General features: G+C 34.2%; 3 protein-coding genes and 1 non-coding gene across 5 annotated transcripts; 1 reads left to right on the top strand and 3 right to left on the bottom strand.

The window, feature by feature from the left end:
* The first annotated feature begins 3,683 nt into the window (after window positions 1-3,683).
* LOC118034267 (DCD domain-containing protein NRP-B) lies at window positions 3,684-6,393 on the top strand. The gene is made up of 5 exons (XM_035039512.2): window positions 3,684-4,936; window positions 5,395-5,495; window positions 5,619-5,702; window positions 5,812-5,922; window positions 6,035-6,393. Exons 1-5 carry the CDS (start codon window positions 4,102-4,104, stop codon window positions 6,074-6,076), a joined length of 1,173 nt encoding a protein of 390 aa, XP_034895403.1. The 5' UTR covers window positions 3,684-4,101; the 3' UTR covers window positions 6,077-6,393.
* Window positions 6,394-9,384: 2,991 nt separating this feature from the next.
* Window positions 9,385-10,907, bottom strand: LOC118034259 (uncharacterized). Its single transcript, XM_035039503.2, has one exon. It carries the CDS (start codon window positions 10,743-10,745, stop codon window positions 9,651-9,653), a length of 1,095 nt encoding a protein of 364 aa, XP_034895394.1. The 5' UTR covers window positions 10,746-10,907; the 3' UTR covers window positions 9,385-9,650.
* A 2,467-nt stretch (window positions 10,908-13,374) lies between these two features.
* TRNAQ-CUG (transfer RNA glutamine (anticodon CUG)) lies at window positions 13,375-13,446 on the bottom strand. The gene has a single exon. It is a non-coding gene; the product is annotated as a tRNA-Gln (tRNA).
* Window positions 13,447-15,670: 2,224 nt separating this feature from the next.
* On the bottom strand, window positions 15,671-19,088 carry LOC118034235 (F-box protein SKIP8). 2 transcript variants are annotated; one of them, XM_035039473.2, is made up of 3 exons: window positions 18,398-19,088; window positions 17,168-17,364; window positions 15,671-16,064 (listed from the first exon to the last, which is right to left on the bottom strand). In XM_035039473.2, exons 1-3 carry the CDS (start codon window positions 18,842-18,844, stop codon window positions 15,803-15,805), a joined length of 906 nt encoding a protein of 301 aa, XP_034895364.1. In that variant the 5' UTR covers window positions 18,845-19,088; the 3' UTR covers window positions 15,671-15,802. The 2 variants fall into 2 exon arrangements, with proteins under 2 accessions (XP_034895364.1, XP_034895371.1); XM_035039480.2 differs by lacking the exon at window positions 15,671-16,064 and adding an exon at window positions 16,073-16,680.
* Window positions 19,089-19,225: the final 137 nt, after the last annotated feature.

The following is a 19,225-nucleotide window of genomic DNA, read 5'->3' as shown; positions in this document are numbered from 1 at the left end:
ATCAAATGCACAAAAAAATACCAAGGACTAGGATGAAAATGATGCTAAATTTTGGGACTGATGATTGAATTCGGCACAGGTGAAATTGCATGAAATTAAGAGTTTTGTGAGGCAATTATGGATGCAATTAAAAGTAATTGGAAGAATAGAGACTAAAATAAAATTTGTTAGATCCCAAATTAAAAATCCTAATTTCTAGGGGTTTAGCCTAAACGACACGTCGTTCATCCATTATTCTTCTCTTTCCTTAGTAGTTTTGGATGATCTTGACACCTCCAATAACTCGTCGTGGAGTTCTAAACCTCAAAATAACATGAGGTTTTTTGTAAATAGAAGATGAACATTCTCCCTACGACCTCATTTCTATGAAATTGAACTTTTATATCCCAATTCTTTCATATAAGTCTCCAATATTTTATCTATGATCAGTCACCGTTGCATTTTCAAACTCTAGATTGATTGAATTATCGCTTTTAAGCAAATGAGCGTGTAGCTACAGATCTCTAAATGAAGCAAGGATATATCAAAACAAAAGGTGTGAATCTCCTTTATCAAGTTCAAGTGATCTCCGATTAAGTTTACATCGGAGTTTCTCCAGCGAAACCTTGAAAGTGGCCAATTCAATTAGCCTTAACTGAGATGTTTATTTGTGCAAAACCACCTAAATTTTTTGTGTGTTCACATTTAAAAACTCCCAAATTTTTTTTATCAATGGTCATAAATCTTTCATTCGAGATCAAAATGTGAGAAATATGTGTCATTGTCTCTAAGAAAGAGAAAACTACCTAGGTAAAACCATCATCCCAAAAGCATATAAAGTGTGATTTTTGTACTATAGCAATAAATACATATTATTGTGGATTATTATAGTGAAATGACCACTTCATCCCTCCACTAAAAAACATTAGCCTTGGTTATTGGGGTAGAATCATCTTTTCACAATGACATATTGGTCATGGTTGATTTGGGTAGGCCATATTAGTTTTTTTCGCAAACAAAATGAATAATGAAAACACTAAAATGCCCATGAAAAAAGTAAGGCTTTTTTTGTCATTTTTTATTAAATAGTGTAATTACTATGGTATCCTTATCATAAAAAAAATAAATTTAAACCACAATGGAAGAACGAAAAAAATTAAACTGCCATGGAAGAACGTGGTTTATTATTGCTATGATGAAGATAGTTTTTGAAATTATGGTAGTAATTATTTTTTATTTTTAAAATTAACACTTCAAAATAATCTAAAATTATAAAATAAAAAAATAATTTAGAATAATAAAAATATATATTTTAAAAAAACGTGTTAATGGTGAAAGGGTGTAATGCATAACGCGAATGGTTCTCTACGGTTTGTGGAGAAGATTGGTCCACCAATGTCCCATTCTAGAAAAAACGATGTCTGCATTAAAAACATACACTAATTTCAGGTCAACACTGTTTATCTTAACCACACGATACCACATGATGATACGACTTTTGTACCCTTATAGATGTTAAGTTTGAAATTGGAGTCCAGAAAGAGTGCCATGACTTTTTTAAACCGGCCAGTAGAAGGGAGCCTCACCTTCCACACCTGTCATCGTTACTTGTCTCCAATACAATTCCAAATTAGTTAAAGTTTTGATAATTTTTTCTTATAGAAATAGCACATTTTAATGGATTGGATAATTCAACTCCAATGAAAATGATTAGTTATATTCAATTTAAAATTCAATAGGATGTTAGCTGTATTAAACTTAAATTTCATTAGGTTAATTAATAATTATCAATAAAACTGAAACTGACTACAACTAATCAATTAAAGAATCTTATTGAATTTTTAAATTTGACAACAACTAATCATTTTATGATTATTATAATCATTAATTAACCTAATAATTCAAAGACTTCAATTAAGTTTTAAATGGATTACTATTGAGAATATAATAGCGTTAGCCATTTAAAAAAAAAAACTGTATGGTTGAAAATGTTTTTAATAAAAATGTGATATTTTTCTAAAAAATTTAAAAGGTGTGTTGCGTTTCCAATTTATTTTTTTAAAAGTGCTACTTTAAGAAAAACACACTCAAAACTATTAGTTAGTTTGTAAGAAGCGATAGAAGTGTTTTTAGGTTATATTTATTTATTGAAAAGTGTTTTTTTTTTAAGAAGTAATTTTATTGAAAAGTAATTTTTTTTAAATAAATTATATTTTGATGTTTAGTAATGTCATAAAAATAAATTAAAAATACTTTTTATTTTTATTTTTTTAAAATAAAATTTTAAAAAGTAAATTATAATTTTTTAATGATAATATATTTTACATTCATCAAGTTTTTTTAAATAACAAAACATGAAAAATAAAAAAATATATAAAAAGTCCCCAGCCGGGGGTAATCTCAAATAGAACCTCAATCTATTTTTGCTCTGATTAGGGAATTCTTAATTAGATTTTTCTATTAGTTTAAGTTAAAACCATGGTTAGATAGTCATATCAAAATCATATGATTTATTTTGTTTCATTAAAAACACATAAATTTACTAAAATCTCCCCTATCAGAAACCACGAAGAAAACGACTTTGTCATGACTTTAAAGTGATTTGCATAAAATATGTCATAACTTTAGAGGCTACCATATTGAACACATGGCGCATTTATACTGGTCTGCAAGGTAAATAAAACATGTTAAAAGATTTTTTTTTAATATAGAATAAATAGGAGAAAGAAAAACACACAGAATATCATCATGAACGACTGGAAAAAAAAAATCATCAAATATAAAAGCCCTCAGCAATGACACTTTTTGTGTTGTTTTTCCTTCGGCTTGTGAACAAAATAAAGAAAATTATTGTATATAACAATAAAAAATATCTTAAATAATACATCAATTAATAATATTTTTAATGTAGTGGGAAATATATATTGTTCTTTAGAAGGACCAACTTCATTTAGTTTGATGGCTAATAGGAACGTGTCACGTGTCCCATGATTGTCCTCTAGAGTCTTGACACATGTTGAACAAATGATTACAATTCAAATTTGACCTCCCAGCCATAAATCTAAGGACTCAATTTTGTTTTTTTTAAAAGCACTGGACTGGAGTGCTAAGATTGCAATTTATGAAGGATGAAAAATTCCGTCGAACCTATTCCTATCCTGAAAAGACCCCAAGTCTCTCTCTCTCTCTCTCTCTCTCTCTCAAGTCTTAACACATAAGCGAAGACAAGTTGCCAAGTGTGAACTTGTCCACTTGAGGTCTTGGTTTGGAAATAGCTTGTTTTCTTTTCCTGTATAGGATTTAAATTTTATTGGGCATGTCTATCATCCCTTGATGTTTTATATGATTATTATATTTGCAGGATATTCAATGAACCATAAAATTAATCATGGTACATGTAAACTAGTCCAGATACCATATAAATCAAAAAAAAAAAAAAACAAAAAAGTCTTAACACATAAGCGAAGACAAGTTGCCAAGTGTGAACTTGTACATGGGATCCAAGAAGTAGAAACTGACCTTCTAGATAGTCCACCTCCATTCTCTCTCTCTTGCTCCTTCTCCTTCCTACCCCACTTCCAAACCGCGTTCTTGCCATATCGTTGTCATTTTCGCTCAACTGCAAAATCCAAACCAATAATTATTAATTGCAAATACTTATTTCTTCGAACTTCAAAAACTTTCACAAAAAGAAAATTAAAAAACATAGAACGGTAATAACAAGCAAAGTCCTTTGTCACAAACCAGCAATCGTGGTGTTTACCCCCCCATCTGTAAACATTAATATTAAAACCCCTTTTGCTGTAATTGATTTGTTACACGCAGTATACTGTTTTGACCGATTAAACTCACAGATCCTTGGTAGCTTTCCTCCTTGACAAATCCACACGCAATCTTGAAAGTCGTATAAAATCCTAGCCATTTCCAGGAAATTTCCACACTTTTAACCTAATCTTCACCTATTAATACTTCCTTTTCTCCTTTCCCTACATCAATATCCAAAACTCTCACCTCTGTTTACGTCCCTGCTCCTTACATTTTCTTTAAAACTTTTATATTTCTATCCATCCTCGAAAACCCGCTTGCTTTTTTGTTTGTTTTTGAAGGAAGTTGGAGTAAGAAATGGAGAACAACCGGCAATCATTTTATCAATTCAGTGATCAACTGAGGGTGCAGACACCAAATTTAGCTAATCTGTCACTCAATGACTCAATTTGGAGCAATTCATATGGATCTAAGAAGCCAGATCAAAGGAGGAATTTTGATATCAGAGTTGGTGCTGAAGTTAACAATCTGAAGCAAAAAGGTTCTGATTTGAATAGTTTCAATGATGGATGGAACCCGATTAGTGATTTGAAGCCAAAGGGTTCTGATATGAATCTTTTCAATGATGGATGGAACCCTGTTAATGATCTGAAGGCAAGAGGGTCCAACTTGAATCTGTTCAATGAAGGGTGGAATTCTGTCAATGATTTGAAGCCAAAGGGATCTAACCTGAATGTGTTCAATGATGTTTATAATCTGAAGCCAAAAGGATCTGATTTGAATGTGTTCAATGATGGATGGAAGATGGGTTCTCGTGCCAACAATTATGGTGTTAGTCCAATTGGACCTATGGGTCAAGTTGTTGGTGGATCTCAAAAAAACGTTGGGGTCAACGGAGGATTCAGTAATGGGATCTATTCAAAGAACAATAACATCCATAACAGTAACCTTAATATTGGTGTGAAGGGTAGCAAGAACAAAGGGGATGATGATTTTGGAAGCAAGAATGGCAAAAAGAATAGCAACAAGAAGAGCAACAGTAATGATAATAATGATAATAAGAGTGCTGCTGATAAGAGGTTTAAGACACTACCACCATCTGAGTCTCTGCCTAGATATGAAACAATTGGTGGATATATCTTCGTCTGCAACAATGATACCATGGCAGAGAATCTCAAGAGAGAGCTTTTTGGTAAGTTTGTCAAATTTCATTTCTGTTCTTTTTTCTTTTTCTTTTTTGCGTGTGTTTCTGTGTTATATGGCATGTTTTGTTCTTTTAATTTTCTTTTATTTGTTTTACAAATTTCTGGTCTTATGAAGATTCGATCTTAGTTATTTTCTTTTTGTAACAGCTAGGTTTTTATATGCAAAAACAGTTTTTTTTTTTAAAAAAATAATTTTGGAATGTTAAGCCATAATAAATTTTAGGTGCGAAATTTTAGGGTTGCCCCCCCCAGTAATCTGGTTATTTTAGCTGAGAGGCATAGTTTGATTTGTCCCACAAATAAAAAGATAAAAATTCATTGCTCGGTTGTTATTTGAGCCCTGTTGAATTTATTGATATTCTCTTCACTAATTCTTTTTTATCACCGTTGAAGTGGTTTTTGTTGTTCTTGAATTCTAAACTAAACAACTGTGTGAATTGTGTAGGTTTGCCTCCCCGATACCGCGATTCAGTGAGGCAGATCACTCCGGGCTTGCCCCTTTTCCTTTACAACTACTCCACTCACCAACTCCATGGAGTTTTTGAGGTTTGTTTCTCAGTTCTTTACCTCGTCTTTAAGCAGTTTTCACCTGTTCTTCGTTTTATGGCTATGATTACAAAAGATAGAGCAGTCCTTTTAAATAAACTAATGACGTCGTTGATGGTATAGGCTGCAAGTTTTGGAGGAACAAACATTGATCCCTCAGCCTGGGAAGACAAGAAATGTCTTGGGGAATCACGCTTCCCTGCTCAGGTATATATATCCGAAGTCTGCTTGTTATTAGTCAGATAATTATCTGCCTGTGGTTTAATGTGGCTCGTATATTGGATCATTGTCGATTTAATACCTGTGTTTTGTACAGGTGAGAGTTATGACAAGGAAAGTTTGCGAGCCACTGGAAGAGGACTCTTTCCGGCCAGTTCTCCACCATTATGATGGCCCTAAGTTCCGCCTCGAGCTCAACATACCAGAGGTAATTTGGGTCTCACTGTGACCAAAATGAGTCTTGCACGGTGTATTTGTGTTCATTGCATTTTCTTCAACAAGATCTGAGTTCCTAACTATGTTTTTTGTTGGATTTTCAGGCATTGTCTCTCCTGGACATCTTTGAAGAACAAAACCCTTGAAAACACGACTCCATGCGGGCATACATACACACATAAAGTGAAAAAGAAGAGTTGAAAACAGAGTAGAAGATAAAGAATAGTTGTTTGGCTTCAATTTACTAAAGTTTTAAGGAGGGTTTGGAGATGAATTATGGGAATAGGAAAGAGGCTGGGAATTAAATGAATCCAGGGCGATGTATGATCTTTTCGAATGGAGGCTGTCTGCCCTCTTTCTCTGTTCTCTAGCTTGTCGTATAAATAAGTACTACAAACAAACATAAATGAGACTTCTATTTAAGTTGTTGTTGTAATAAAGGATGTATTGTTGTTTGAATTTCTTTCCATTTGCATAAGAAGCTATGGAAATAAATGGTATTAAAGAAGGAGATGACTTTAAGCTCATAGCCATGGTTCTTCCATGCCTCTCCCCGTATTATCCTTCAATGCCTGCGGAGCTCAACGTTGAGTGTGTCGTAATATGTTTGTTTGTCTGATGCACTAAACCCTACGTTTGCCACATCCTTTGTTGTGCTTCGGGAGTGTAATTTGATTGTTTTTTTTTTTTTGAAAAAAATTCAAATTCAAATTAATATTTTTATTTTTTATTTTATTTTTATAACACGTTAAAAGTAAAAATTAAAAATATATTATTTTAGTGTATTTTTTTTTTAAAAAAAAAAACATTACTCACCTTGTTAATTTATCAAATAACTGGATTTATTTCTCATATTATAATTTAGATCGAGATTTGGAGAGATGTTTATATGTAATTTTTATTCATTTTGAAAACCAAAACTCTACAATCCAGTCATCTCCCCCGACAAATAAAACAAGCCCTTTAGGATCTTTTCTTGAATTTGGCCGGCTATAACAAGAGGCAAGCATACAAAAACGGGATGGAAATTGACAAGGGTGATGTTGCCTGCTTAAGCTTTATTTCGGCACTCAAAGAAAGGTGGAGGAGCAGTTATTATATTTAGAAGTATGATTTTGATTATTTTTTAAAATAATTTTTATTTTAAAATATATTAAAATAATATTTTTTATTTTAAAAAATTATTTTTGATATTAGCTTATCAAAATATATGAAAAACACTAAAAAAAATATTAATTTAAAATAAACAAAATTATTTTTTAAAATATAAAAACAAATAAAATAATAATGGGACACAAAACTTTAACCCAACTCAAAGATTGGGCGCTGCACCATCTTTTTCGACAATCTACACGTCTTCACCTACTACCAATTCAAAATGTGCCGAACATCACTTTGACAGATTCTTCACTAATGTCGTATGAATAAACAAACCAGTGGAGAAGAAGAGGAGGAGGAAGAAGACAAAGGACATTAACTGCCTCGAAGGCTGGTGGGGTTGTTCTATCCAGATAACTGGACCAATTCAGTTCAAGATTCGACTACAGTTCTTTTATTTCAATTATTTATTTATTTCATGTTTGGTGGATGCTCTTCGCATACATGAATATCGATATTATACGAAGTCAATGCTTTCTCACAAGCCATTTACATTTGAAATAATGCAACCTAAATTAACTTATCAATGAATCAAAACAATTTAAATATAAATGAATTGACAGCTCAAACGAATAAAACAACTATATTTTTTTTTTCCTCGGAAGAGAGTTGAAGTCTCATGTTTACTACAGATGAAGGGTCTGATTTGTTTGTCGTACTAAAGGCAGGCAACCCTCCTTCAATTTTATTTAAACAAACATAACTTTAAATCTCGTGCCACCATTAGAATGAATTAGCCAATGGATTTTAATTGTCGGAAAGGTGCAACGTGACGGTGACTATGACCTGTTAACCTAAATTATTATTAAATTCTAATCCGAGCAGCTTGAGTGAGGTCTACACCTGAAGCCAGGCAATAATTACACGAGTCTCTTACAATAATGGTGTTCGGATTTGAGGGTAAACAGCTAGCCCAGTAATAAATAAAAGATGGCTTTTGGGTCTAAAGCTCAGTGCATGCAGGCTATCCTTTCCGTTGCAGGCCTGTTGCGTCCTCGTTTGATCAGGTCCATTTAATCAAACCACTCAGATTAAGCCCATCTCTAGACCCAAAGATTATCCTCTCATTTTCAAGACCTGGGTTGCGCTTTCGTCATGGTAAGAAATCCCGGGGAAGATCAATGTATTTTAATGTGGAATAATGTCGAATCAGGATCAAGAGAGGCTTTCACAGATATATCAACGAAGGAGAGTTAACACGAATGATATAGTTTAATTACTTCAATTTTAGATTTATTATCTAGAAGTTATTAGTTCAAATCTTATAAATCTCATGATCATTAAAAATTTATATAATTATTAATTTCAGGACCTATAGAATTAGTTCAGATACGTATAAGCTGATTTAAACATTTATATTAATAATAATAAAAAAAAAAAAATGAAAGAGATTGAAACACTTGGATTAAATGATGGATAAATCCTCAATAGTTTAAGTATTTAGATATTAGATGTTAAATGATGGAGTATTAAAAATGTAAAAAAATAGTTGTAAGATGAAGAACTGAGCGATTGCTTTTCAAATAGCTTTTCGTAAAAGCATGCAAATGATGTTTTTTCATTTTTTAAAAATCATTTTTGATATCAGCACATCAAAACGATCCAGAAAGTACAACCGTCACTCAATTTTAGCAAAAAAAAAAAAAATTGAATTTTTACAAAAGTTTGGCAGCAATGCCAAACGGGCTCTAAGGATGTCCAGTTAGTATATAAAAACTGTGTGCGGTGTTAAGCTCCAATAAATCTTAGAAATTTGTTTTTAAAGAAGATATAATTAAAAAATAATTAATGGTGGGTACAGTGCTTTGAGAATTTGAAAAAATAATAATTAAATAAAAGAGCATAATCCCAACAAATTTCTCTCCTCAACACTTTCTTGCCAAAAACAGACCATACTTGAACCCTCTTCGAAGATAGGATTCTAAACCTTTAACTTTTTCTTATCTTCTTAAAAAAAAGAAACACCAAAAAACTTGAAAAATACAAATATTAAAGGGTTAGTATTTAAAGAAACATACTCAATGCATTCCCTCGTCAAGAAAAAATGGTGCCATCGAACTTCGTGAACGATCAACCCTCGAAAAGTAAGGGATCATCCTACCATTTTGGAATCCTTATAGGAAATTGGCCACCGAGGCCTCGGTTAATGTGTAAAACCTTATCATTACTTTTACACTGAAGTTAATATATTATTCATTCCAGTTTACTCAGTGAGTGTTTTTGGTAATGTATTTTAATTTAAAATATAATAAAATAGTAATTTTTAGATTTTTATTTTATTTTTAACATTAACGTGTTGAAACTATTAAAAACCATCACCATAAACCCACATAATTATTCAATATACAATTCCTTTTATCTCAATTTCAGAACTCGACAAACATGGAACACATCAATTACAAACTTGAAGAATAAAAAGCACGGCCATCACCGCCCGCCCACTCGGCGCCCCCCACCATCCCTTCGCCCACAATCACACCAAATCCAAAGCAGCAAACTACAGAGACACCGAGCTCGAAGGATTTTCTGATGTATCCTCTCCTTCAGAAGACGAGAACACCCCTAAAGACAAGTCGGACACCGAACCAGCCCATTCTCGTTACACTTTCCACACCTCTCCTTGGCCCCATCAATCAAAACCTTGCAACTCCCACTACATTCCAAACATGGCACAAACCTAGCATCCCCACATCCTTCACACGCTTGCCTTCCCTCGACTCGTCCCACACGTGCCCACACCAGCATCCTCCCGAGTTGACCCGACTCGTTCAGCTCAACCATCTCATCAACTCCTCCTATGTACCTTCCCTTGATAAAAACCCTGGGCACACTCGCTCCTTCCCCTACCAAATCCCTCAACTCGTTCAAAAACTCACCGTGCAACGACACGTCTCTCTCATCAAACACTACATGTTGCAGCTCAAATATGGTCTTGACACGTGTACAATCATCAAACGTCCTTCGTATCCCTCTTAACGACGTCGTGTACAGCACAACCGAGTCAGCTCCACCTGGTGGACACTTCTCTTCGAATCCACTCAGCGGGTCCAACTTCTTCAGAGGCTTCCCTTCCTTTTCCCTCTCTAACCTATCCCTTACAATGAATATATTCTCCTTCACAGACCGGATCACACCACCACCGGATGGCTCGGTCACTGGCTCAGTACCAACTCGTGATTCGGTCTTGTTGACAACCTCAACTTTCCTCGACAGTGTCCTGCTGGATTCTGTTTTCTTCAACTCCTTTTCTGGTTTTGGAGCTATTTTTGCTTCCAACTCTTCTAGGGTATGAAAAGAAACACTCTTTCTAATTGGTTCTTGCTTCTTTTCTTGGTTGGTTTTAGCAACTTGAGCTGGTGTAGTATCAGGCTTTTGTGGTGGTGAAGGTGTGGCAATAGGCGTTTTGCTATTGAGTGTAGGCTTAAGGTCTTGAAGTGCTTTGCTAACCTCATCCCAAGAACGAGGAGCATCGGTTTCAAACTTGTTGAGCTTCTCTAATATCGGCGCTGGCACACTTGATGTCTTTTCTGGAGCTGAATTGTCCACCACAAGCCATGGTTCTTGAATTGAGTTGATGTCAAATACTGCAAAGCTTGAAGGCGGCGGACGATAGACATCTACATTTGCTTCAATTCTTTTTGAAGAAGTGCACCCCATTTTTGCGTTGCTTTTTTTTTTGTGTGTGTGTGTGATTTGAACTGGCGTCTTTGGGGTGTTCAAGGACAGGATGTAGTGATTTGTAATGCGTGAAAGGAATTTAGGGTATTTTTATGGTTGCAATGCAATGTGGAATAATATTTGTGTGGTTTTAGTAGAAGCTTTAGTCTAATTATGTTTTGGATTATAGAAGGATAGCTGCAAGAAAATTTTGTGGGATTTTGGTTCTCGGCCTCAGGATTGATGTATGGTGTCGATGAGTGCCACGTAGGAAATGACATGGGACGTTATCTTGGAATGACAGGTGGTTGGACAACGGGGGTTTCGAGAGTGAGATACAAAATAGGCTATTTTTGCTTATTTGGCTCTGCTTGGATTTGTAGCTTTTTGTTTTTCGTATTCACATAAACAAACAGGGATTCAAAAGATAAATTTGTTTGTTTGTGTTTTCAGAATCCCGATATTCCCTACTTTGTAAGTTTTTTTTGTTTTTTACAAAGCTTATCTGACATCTATTTAGACCATATAAAATGGGCCAGGTGTGATGCCAAGCCCACTGATACATGGGCTGATAATATACTGTACCCAACACGTCTACGTTGGAGTGTGTTTGGGCTGATGCGTGTTGGGCCGGAGAATTTGAGAAATTTATACTTGTGTTTTTTTTTAATCTGATATTTTTGAAGAAAAAAATAAAATTAATAAAATCTTTATTCATAAAATGTATTTTTAAAAAATCTAAGAATATCAATATATTCTTAATTTTAAAAGGCTTGGAAGAATTTCAAAGTTTGAATTTAATAAGACATGAAGCCGATGAACACAGGCGCTGTTGTCTCTTTTTATATATATATAAAATAGTAAGATTATCTATATGACTTTAAAAACAAAAAATCCAAGCCAATTAAACAAGGGTTTTGACATCTTTTTCATGTGTATATATATATATATATATATAATTACTGGTTTGATTGAAGATTGTAACATAATTTAATATGTATAAATACATCTGGTTGAAGACATTTTAAATGTAATGTAGACTTCAAAAACTTTACATGGGATACGATACTATGTTGGTCTATGGCTTTGATTATAGTTGAAGTGAAAATTGACCAGACAGTACATACAGTAACTACAATCATACTTGGCCAGCTCATCCAATTATACGCATAAAATCCAGGACAGCTTGTTTTGGTAAAATTTCCAGAAGTGATTAGCAGGATGCCCGATTGCTCAGGTAAAACGGTGCTCAGATTTACCTGGTCTCGCCCTCGTCACTGATCACTACCGGAGTTTTTTCCCCCTCCCCTTCCGAAGGCAACCTCATCCATGCTTTGCCCTTGTCGCCTATACCTTCCACCGGATGCTAAAAATCCAGGACAGGGCCTGTAAGCTTTTATTGGCCACCAACCAAACCCTGGAACTGTTGCGATCCCACCTTGAATTCTTCCCTCTCCGTTGCATCCCTTCTCTATTTCCTCTCTCCCACAGCTCTTACAACCACTGTGGAGAAAGAATGTTCATCAACCATCATCTAAGGAAAGCAAAAGGAGAAAATTCTTGACTGAAAAATGTGTCAAATGACTCAAAACCAGTCATATAATACCATCAGTTAAGAGTTTCTTCCATGAGCAAAGCTACGAGAACATCTTTCAAGCTGCCCAGATCAGAAATGATTTTTTCTACTTAAGATGGGCAATTTGTTTCAAACTTTCTTGTGCAATATAATCCCACCCCTCTCCTAAAACCCAGTAAACCCTCGGTAATTTAGTGGGCAATATTAACTGTTGTCTCAATGTACAGCTAACAAACTTTCCCTAGTGACAATTCTATGTTGCCTCTCACAATAATGGTTATGATTAAAAAATCGAACTTTTCACAAGGAAAACTGGATTTGTTTTTTTGAAAATTATCCCAATAAAATAATTAGAAAACTAGCGTAGGTGAAAAAAGATTTTAGAAAATAATTCAGTTTTAAGAAACAATTGCGATATTTTAGTTTTCACAAACAACATAGAGGAAAGAGATATTACAAATTCCTCATCCACAACTATAACGTATTACAAATTGGTTGCTCAACTGAGCTAGCAATCTGGCCGGCCCTGACATAAAATTAACATCAAAGACCAGTTCTTCCATTGAATTATTGGCAACCAAACAAATGGAAGTGCATAGCAAGAAAATTAATGGCTCAACTACAAAAAAGAAGAGATAGGAAGTACCTAAGAGGAAGCTTGTCAACATCATCGGTAGCAGGAAGAGCATCTGATGGAGGAGGGGGACCATCCTCTACAACAGAAGTTGAAGAAGAAGAGGAAGAAGAAGAAAGAGGGATGATGTTAGACTTAGATGGGTACTGAATGAGAGTTATTGTAGAGCTATGAAACCTTGAGTTGCAGTTAGTAAATGAGCGTCGAGGGCAAAGGGATTGGTGAGGTGTTGGAACTGAAAAAAGAGTTATTGCCATTCTCTCCCCCTCTCCTGTGCAGTGTGTTTGTGCGCAACTGCGAAGGCAGAGGAATGGGTGGTAGCCACTAGCAGCTTCAAATCCAATAGCATTCGTTAGGCCCCACAGAAAGATTTTATGAGCTCGTGTTGAGCTCACCAAAAAGAAATGTAAGAAAACGAAAGGTTCCACCGAGACTTGAACTCGGGTTACTGGATTCAGAGTCCAATGTCCTGACCACTAGACCATGGAACCTCGAATACTCACGCCTTCATTTTATTATACTAATACGTACTTTGACAAGTCTCTCATTTTCCATCCGAGATTGTTAGTGCCCATTTGGCTTTCGACGGATATCTTTTATGCGCTATGCCGCAGACCAGGTTTTATTTTTTTTAATAATAAAAATATGTTGAAGCAATGCCAATATTTTTCAATAATTAAAAAAAAAAACTGGATACTCTGGTTATTAATTTAATTAAGTTGAATAAGAGCAGTTAATTTAATAATATAATTTTTTTAAAAAATTTGATAGTAAATAAAGCAAATAATAAAATAAAAATAAAAACTATAAATAAATGAGCTACCGATATCATACTCAAGAAAAAAAGATTTCAAGATAATCCAGGTTATTTTTAAAATTAATGAAAAATCCTATAGAAAGCAAATAAAAAAAATAATAGAGCCCAGCCTTCCAATTAAATAAATATTAAAAGATAAAACTGAAAAAAATATGAGTTTTTTACTACAAAAACAAGTAAACCCGAGCAAATCTTCTAAACTTAGGTTATTTCCCCTAAACTTGTAACATGTGAAATCCTAAACCTGAGCTTAATTTCTAACTAATTTAATGTTGAAAGATCAAATTGAAAAAAAAATATTAATTTAAAAAAAAAAAATACTTAATCAAAAGAATGAAGATCAAATCTAATAGGAAGAAAAACTTGGAGGATGAAATTGTGGGGAAAAAATCAATTTTAAAAAAATATAAATAAAACAAACAACAATTAAAAGAATGCGGACCAAATTCAACAGAAATTATATATATATATATATATATATATATATAAATTATTTTAATTACAACAAATAGTAATAAAAAAATATGGATCAAATTTAAAGAAAAAATAAATTGAAGGATTGCTTTGAAAATTTAAAGTGTGAAACATGGAAATCAATGATAGATAAAAGAAGAAGAAAAAAAAAAAGATCGTTCACATCAAATCACATGTGCTGCCTATAGATGGATAATCCATTGACATGATTCAAATGTCGCCTTTGAAGCCACTGTTTATTTGTCAAATGCCCCCTCAGTTGCATGAATAACAAGGATATATTTTACATGCTGTGCAATGCAAACACTAACTAGTTTTTTTTAATGGTATTTTATATTTATTAAAATATTAATTTTTCTCCTAATTAACTTGATAAAAAAAAAAAAAACCCAAGATGAAAACACGAAAAAGTCATTGGATGCTAGTTAAAGAAATTTTTCTTATAAGGGTAATTTTATCATTTAACATGCTTTGAAAAGGGAAAATTAAGAAAAGCCTTTGGACTTTTTATTTTAAAGATAATTTAATTATTTTATTATGCTACAAAAAATATGAAAATCAAGTTATTCATAATTAATATGATAATAAACAATACAACTTGAGTGAAAAATTATATTACTCTTGATACCATCATTACACTATTCTAATTCACAGTATATAATAAATTGGGGGTTTACAGCTCAGCACTTTTACTTTTTTTTCATTATAATATTCATGGTGAAGTTGGTTTGTCTGAAAAAAAAAAATCCAAACTCAGATCATGTATGGAAAAAAAATCAACAAAATTATTTAAAATAAACCTCTATTTTAACCAAACACTTCCTTTAGTGTAGATACAATTGCAGGCCAACCTCCAGGACAAACCAACCCAAGTATTCTCCAAATAAATTATTACAAAAGGGTCCCTCATTATCCAGGTCCTCACCCTCCTCCTGAACTCTTGCGGGGCAGAGATGGAACTGCTCCCACCAATTCTGGAAAAGGATCGACCAATGGGATAAATCCTTACATTGTGATTAGTTCAGCATACAAGAACCCAAAGTACATGAACAATTCAAAAATGTCATTCCTAGTCAACCAGCACGGTTAGGGCATGGCTATATTGAACATTTTGATTTTTAACATCTAAGCGGAAAAGAAAAGGTATAGCACAACAGGACACTAAGGTAGAAAGCAGAGATTGAATGCAAGCACAAGTAAATTGCTTCCCATCTACTCATCTCGCAAGTTGACTTCCATGTTTTCTGGCAATCCCAGCACAGAAAGATGAGCATGGGTTCATTTCTCATTTTTATCCTTCAATTACTTCCTCAAATGATGATACAATAACAACTTTGCTATGGATGTGTGTATATGTTATCTGTGTCTAAGGAATGAATTGGGCGAAATAATTACAGAACTAAAAGCCGAGAGAAGAACAGAAATGAAGAAAATTGAAATGATCTTCCATGAATTCATAAAGAAAAATCGAGAAACTGGCTCTTGCTAATAAAGACCGCTATTTTGCAACTAGTATTTAAGTTATCACTTGAGTATCATTTTACTTTTCTCTTAATTCATGCATGCACAATCTGCTGGTCCACCTCCGCATCAATGATCATCACTGAACTGTGATGATGCACCATGTACCACCGTCCATCATGGAACTCAAAGACATTAGTTACGTTAAATGGCCCATTGTCCATCTCAACAACGTACATTTTCATGGTAACCCAAGCCATGTCAGTCAGCACACGAGTTCTTACATCACGAACCTGCAAGTCCAATCCTTGCTCCCAATTAAATGCAAACTGCCAACTCTGTATTACAGCATTATACCTGTATGGGTCAAGCACGTCTCAGCTCTAAGCTCTGTTCAATCAAACATTAAAGGCAAACAAGTTTTGAATACTGCATAAAATAAGTCTCCAATACAATAAATAACCTGACCATTTTAATTCTCATTTTTACTTTATTTGATCCAACTGCCATTTCTGGATTGACTTCATCAACTTGGAATCAGTGCTAGGTGATTAAAGAATAAAAAATCCTATGATTATCTCTCCCACCATTTCATTAATTGACAAGTGTAAAACTGCATCCAAATATACTTGTGCTTGAGGTGACTCGCTCATACCATCTAAGAAATCATCTCCTGCGTGTCGATCACTTCTTTCCAATTACCATGACTTCAAAAGTTACGAAGGCAAATTAATTTTGGGATATAATAGAGTTCTCATTCCTAACATCTAGTTCCTTATTTTAAAATCCGGTTTCCTATATTCCTTATCAAATAGGATGAGAGAACCTCACCCCTCATCTGCTTTTCCAATGGATGCGGGTACATCTCTAACATTACTAGTTTGTTCATATTTACTCTACCAAGCCACATATTCCCCCATCTACCAAATTCGAAAACAAATTCCTGTAGCCCAAGCTAAGCAGATTGATTACTCTGTCAAATAATGAAAACATATATCAAAATTCATAACCAAGTCAAATCAATATATGCATCTTAAAAATGCAAGAATTTTTTTTTATTTCATAATAGAAGAAGTCACCGCAGTATTTCTATTCAGCAATAATTCATCACTACCATATAAATTGGTTACAGGACAACTATCATCCTATATAAATCCTCCTAGGCTCCCCAAATGCATTAACCAGGATAAATGTCTTTAAAGAACAGTTCCTATAAGTGAAAAGTGTGAATCCTCTGTAAATCAAAAACAACTACTAGGAAGTCCCATGCCTAGGGATTTCCAGTTAACAGCAGGACATGGGATAAAAGATCACAGGAGGATGCCACTAGAGAAACATTCAATAACTCATATATACAGTAAGTACTGCAAACTGCAGGAACGTTATAAACCTTTTCTATGATCATCACTCAAAAACATAAAAATAGTCTTATTAGCTGAAGTATAGATAAATGATCATACCCTGAAAAATTTTCCCCAGATGCATGGGTGCACTTCACATAATCTGAATTAAGCCATAATTGACTCATTGCTTGAAGAGACCTTTCTCTAATGATGTTAAAGAATTCTGTATTGACATTCACAATTGCTCTTGTAACTGCATAGTAAGCCTTCCAACCAATAACAGGAATCACACTACCTTGTTCCAATGTAAAATCCTAACACAGCAAACACAAAAGAAAAGAAAAAATCAATACACACAATAAAAGGAAAATCCTCAAGCAATAAAATCTAAAAGGCAACTACTACTACTAAAAAAAAAAAAAGATCTACACTTTGAATCCACATTTGCAACCTGGTAAATCCACATTGATAAGGAAAAATTTAAATGCCAAAAAAAAAACAGAAGAGAAAATAGGAATGGCAGAGAAGAACTTCCAGAATTTTTGGGGAAAAAATCAAGATATCCTTAAGAGGAAATCAAAATGCAAGGCAAAAATGAAGACGATATTCCTAAATAATGGTAGGGGGGTGATCTCGTAACAAGTAAAATTTAAACCTTATAGCAATAATTTGAGCTATAAATTATTTCATGGAATAACACTCAATATATGTTGAGCTAGTAATGGTACCACGTTTTCCCTCCTTAAAAAGAATGTTCCAAATGCCCTTCCTTGGGCCTCCCAATTCAAAAGTTTCCCTACGGCTGTAGCTCCTATGCTGCCTTATTATCCAGGTTAGGGGATTTTAATCTATAGTTCTTCAACATCTACAAGTTCTAAGAAAGAGAACTAAACTATAACACTCTTTATTCCCCAAAACGCATGTTATGCAACAAAATGATTTCTCACTTACATAAAATCCAACAAAAAATATAGTGTCATACAGCACTTCAAAGAAAAACACCTATTTTACAACGCATATAAGAAAATTCTGAAACTAGAACCCTACATTACAACTTGTTAATGCCAATCACATTTACATCGATTCCCTATTTCTCCAAATTTCACACACTATCCCCACAATTAGCCAAATCAGCAACAATTTCACCATAACCAAAACACCAAATTTTACTCTAAAATAAACCCACAATCACAATCACAATCACAATAGCCGCTCCCAAAAATTTAAAAACAAAAAAATTTCATACCAAAATGCAGCGTATTCCACGGCACAACAATAAATGCACTTAAAATCTATAATCAATAATAAAATTAACCGAACAATCTAAAAATTAACAAAAATGAAAACCTTATGATACAGCGCCTTCCACGCATTATCATCATTAGCAGCTTTACGCATCAACGAATTAGTCATCGACAACCTACACAAACTTGGATAATCCAAATAACTAAGCGCGTGCGTTGTGATCTCCGGCACTAACTGCTCCATCATCGAAGCTCCGGTATGCTTATCCACCACCATATCCTCCGCCGCACCAACACCGTTCACGTACTTCTCCGCCGTAACAGAATCCTTAATATTATCACTTCCAATCTCACCGATACAAGAACAGCAACACCTGCAGGTTCTCGTCTTCGATGTTGATGCTGCTGACGTGGAGGAACGGACGGTGAGGTTCGACTTGGGAGATTTTGATCGGAGAGCGAGGAGCGCAAGTGAGAGAGAGAGAAGGGTAAGAGATGAGGCTATGAGGAAATATTCAGAGAGAGTGAAATTAAAGGCAGTAATCTCCATTTACAAGACATGAAAGCGAGTGAGATTTCACAAATGAAGAACATGAAACCGTATTTTTGGAAAAATCAGTGCCGTTTTATTTGAGAGGGTGTCGTCGTCTTGGTTTTTCATGGAAACCCTAGAAGAAACGGAGTCGTCGAACTCTTTAATTGCAGAGTAGAGAGTGAGGGAGGGAGGGAGGTCGTTGTGAGTCGCGACTCGTGCGAGTCAACTGACTGAGAGAAACTCGATCGCGTGGGAGTGGGTGCGTACTAAGTGTAATTAATAATATATTCAAATGATATTACAGTTGATTTCTTGTGCTAAATAACTAAAATATTTTCTATTTTGTAGAATTTTGAGGAAAAAACTCGGTGGTCTGCTAACTCGGTCTTTTGTCTG

The sequence above is a fragment of the Populus alba genome, chromosome 3, assembly GCF_005239225.2.
Source record: "Populus alba chromosome 3, ASM523922v2, whole genome shotgun sequence".
NCBI lineage: Eukaryota > Viridiplantae > Streptophyta > Magnoliopsida > Malpighiales > Salicaceae > Populus > Populus alba.
Note: the sequence above shows the minus strand (reverse complement) of the source record. Positions and strands in the feature narration are given on the sequence as shown.

Coding starts and splice junctions, on each gene's coding strand:
- LOC118034259 (XM_035039503.2), bottom strand. CDS start 10,745: ATGGGGTGCACTTCTTCAAAAAGAATTGAAGCAAATGTAGATGTCTAT.
- LOC118034235 (XM_035039473.2), bottom strand. CDS start 18,844: ATGGAGATTACTGCCTTTAATTTCACTCTCTCTGAATATTTCCTCATA. Junction 17,365..18,397: donor GGAAGGCGCTGTATCATAAG/GTTTTCATTTTT, acceptor TTGCTGTGTTAG/GATTTTACATTGGAACAAGG. Junction 16,065..17,167: donor TCTGGGGAAAATTTTTCAGG/GTATGATCATTT, acceptor TGACCCATACAG/GTATAATGCTGTAATACAGA.
- LOC118034267 (XM_035039512.2), top strand. CDS start 4,102: ATGGAGAACAACCGGCAATCATTTTATCAATTCAGTGATCAACTGAGG. Junction 5,496..5,618: donor AACTCCATGGAGTTTTTGAG/GTTTGTTTCTCA, acceptor TTGATGGTATAG/GCTGCAAGTTTTGGAGGAAC. Junction 5,923..6,034: donor TCGAGCTCAACATACCAGAG/GTAATTTGGGTC, acceptor TTGGATTTTCAG/GCATTGTCTCTCCTGGACAT.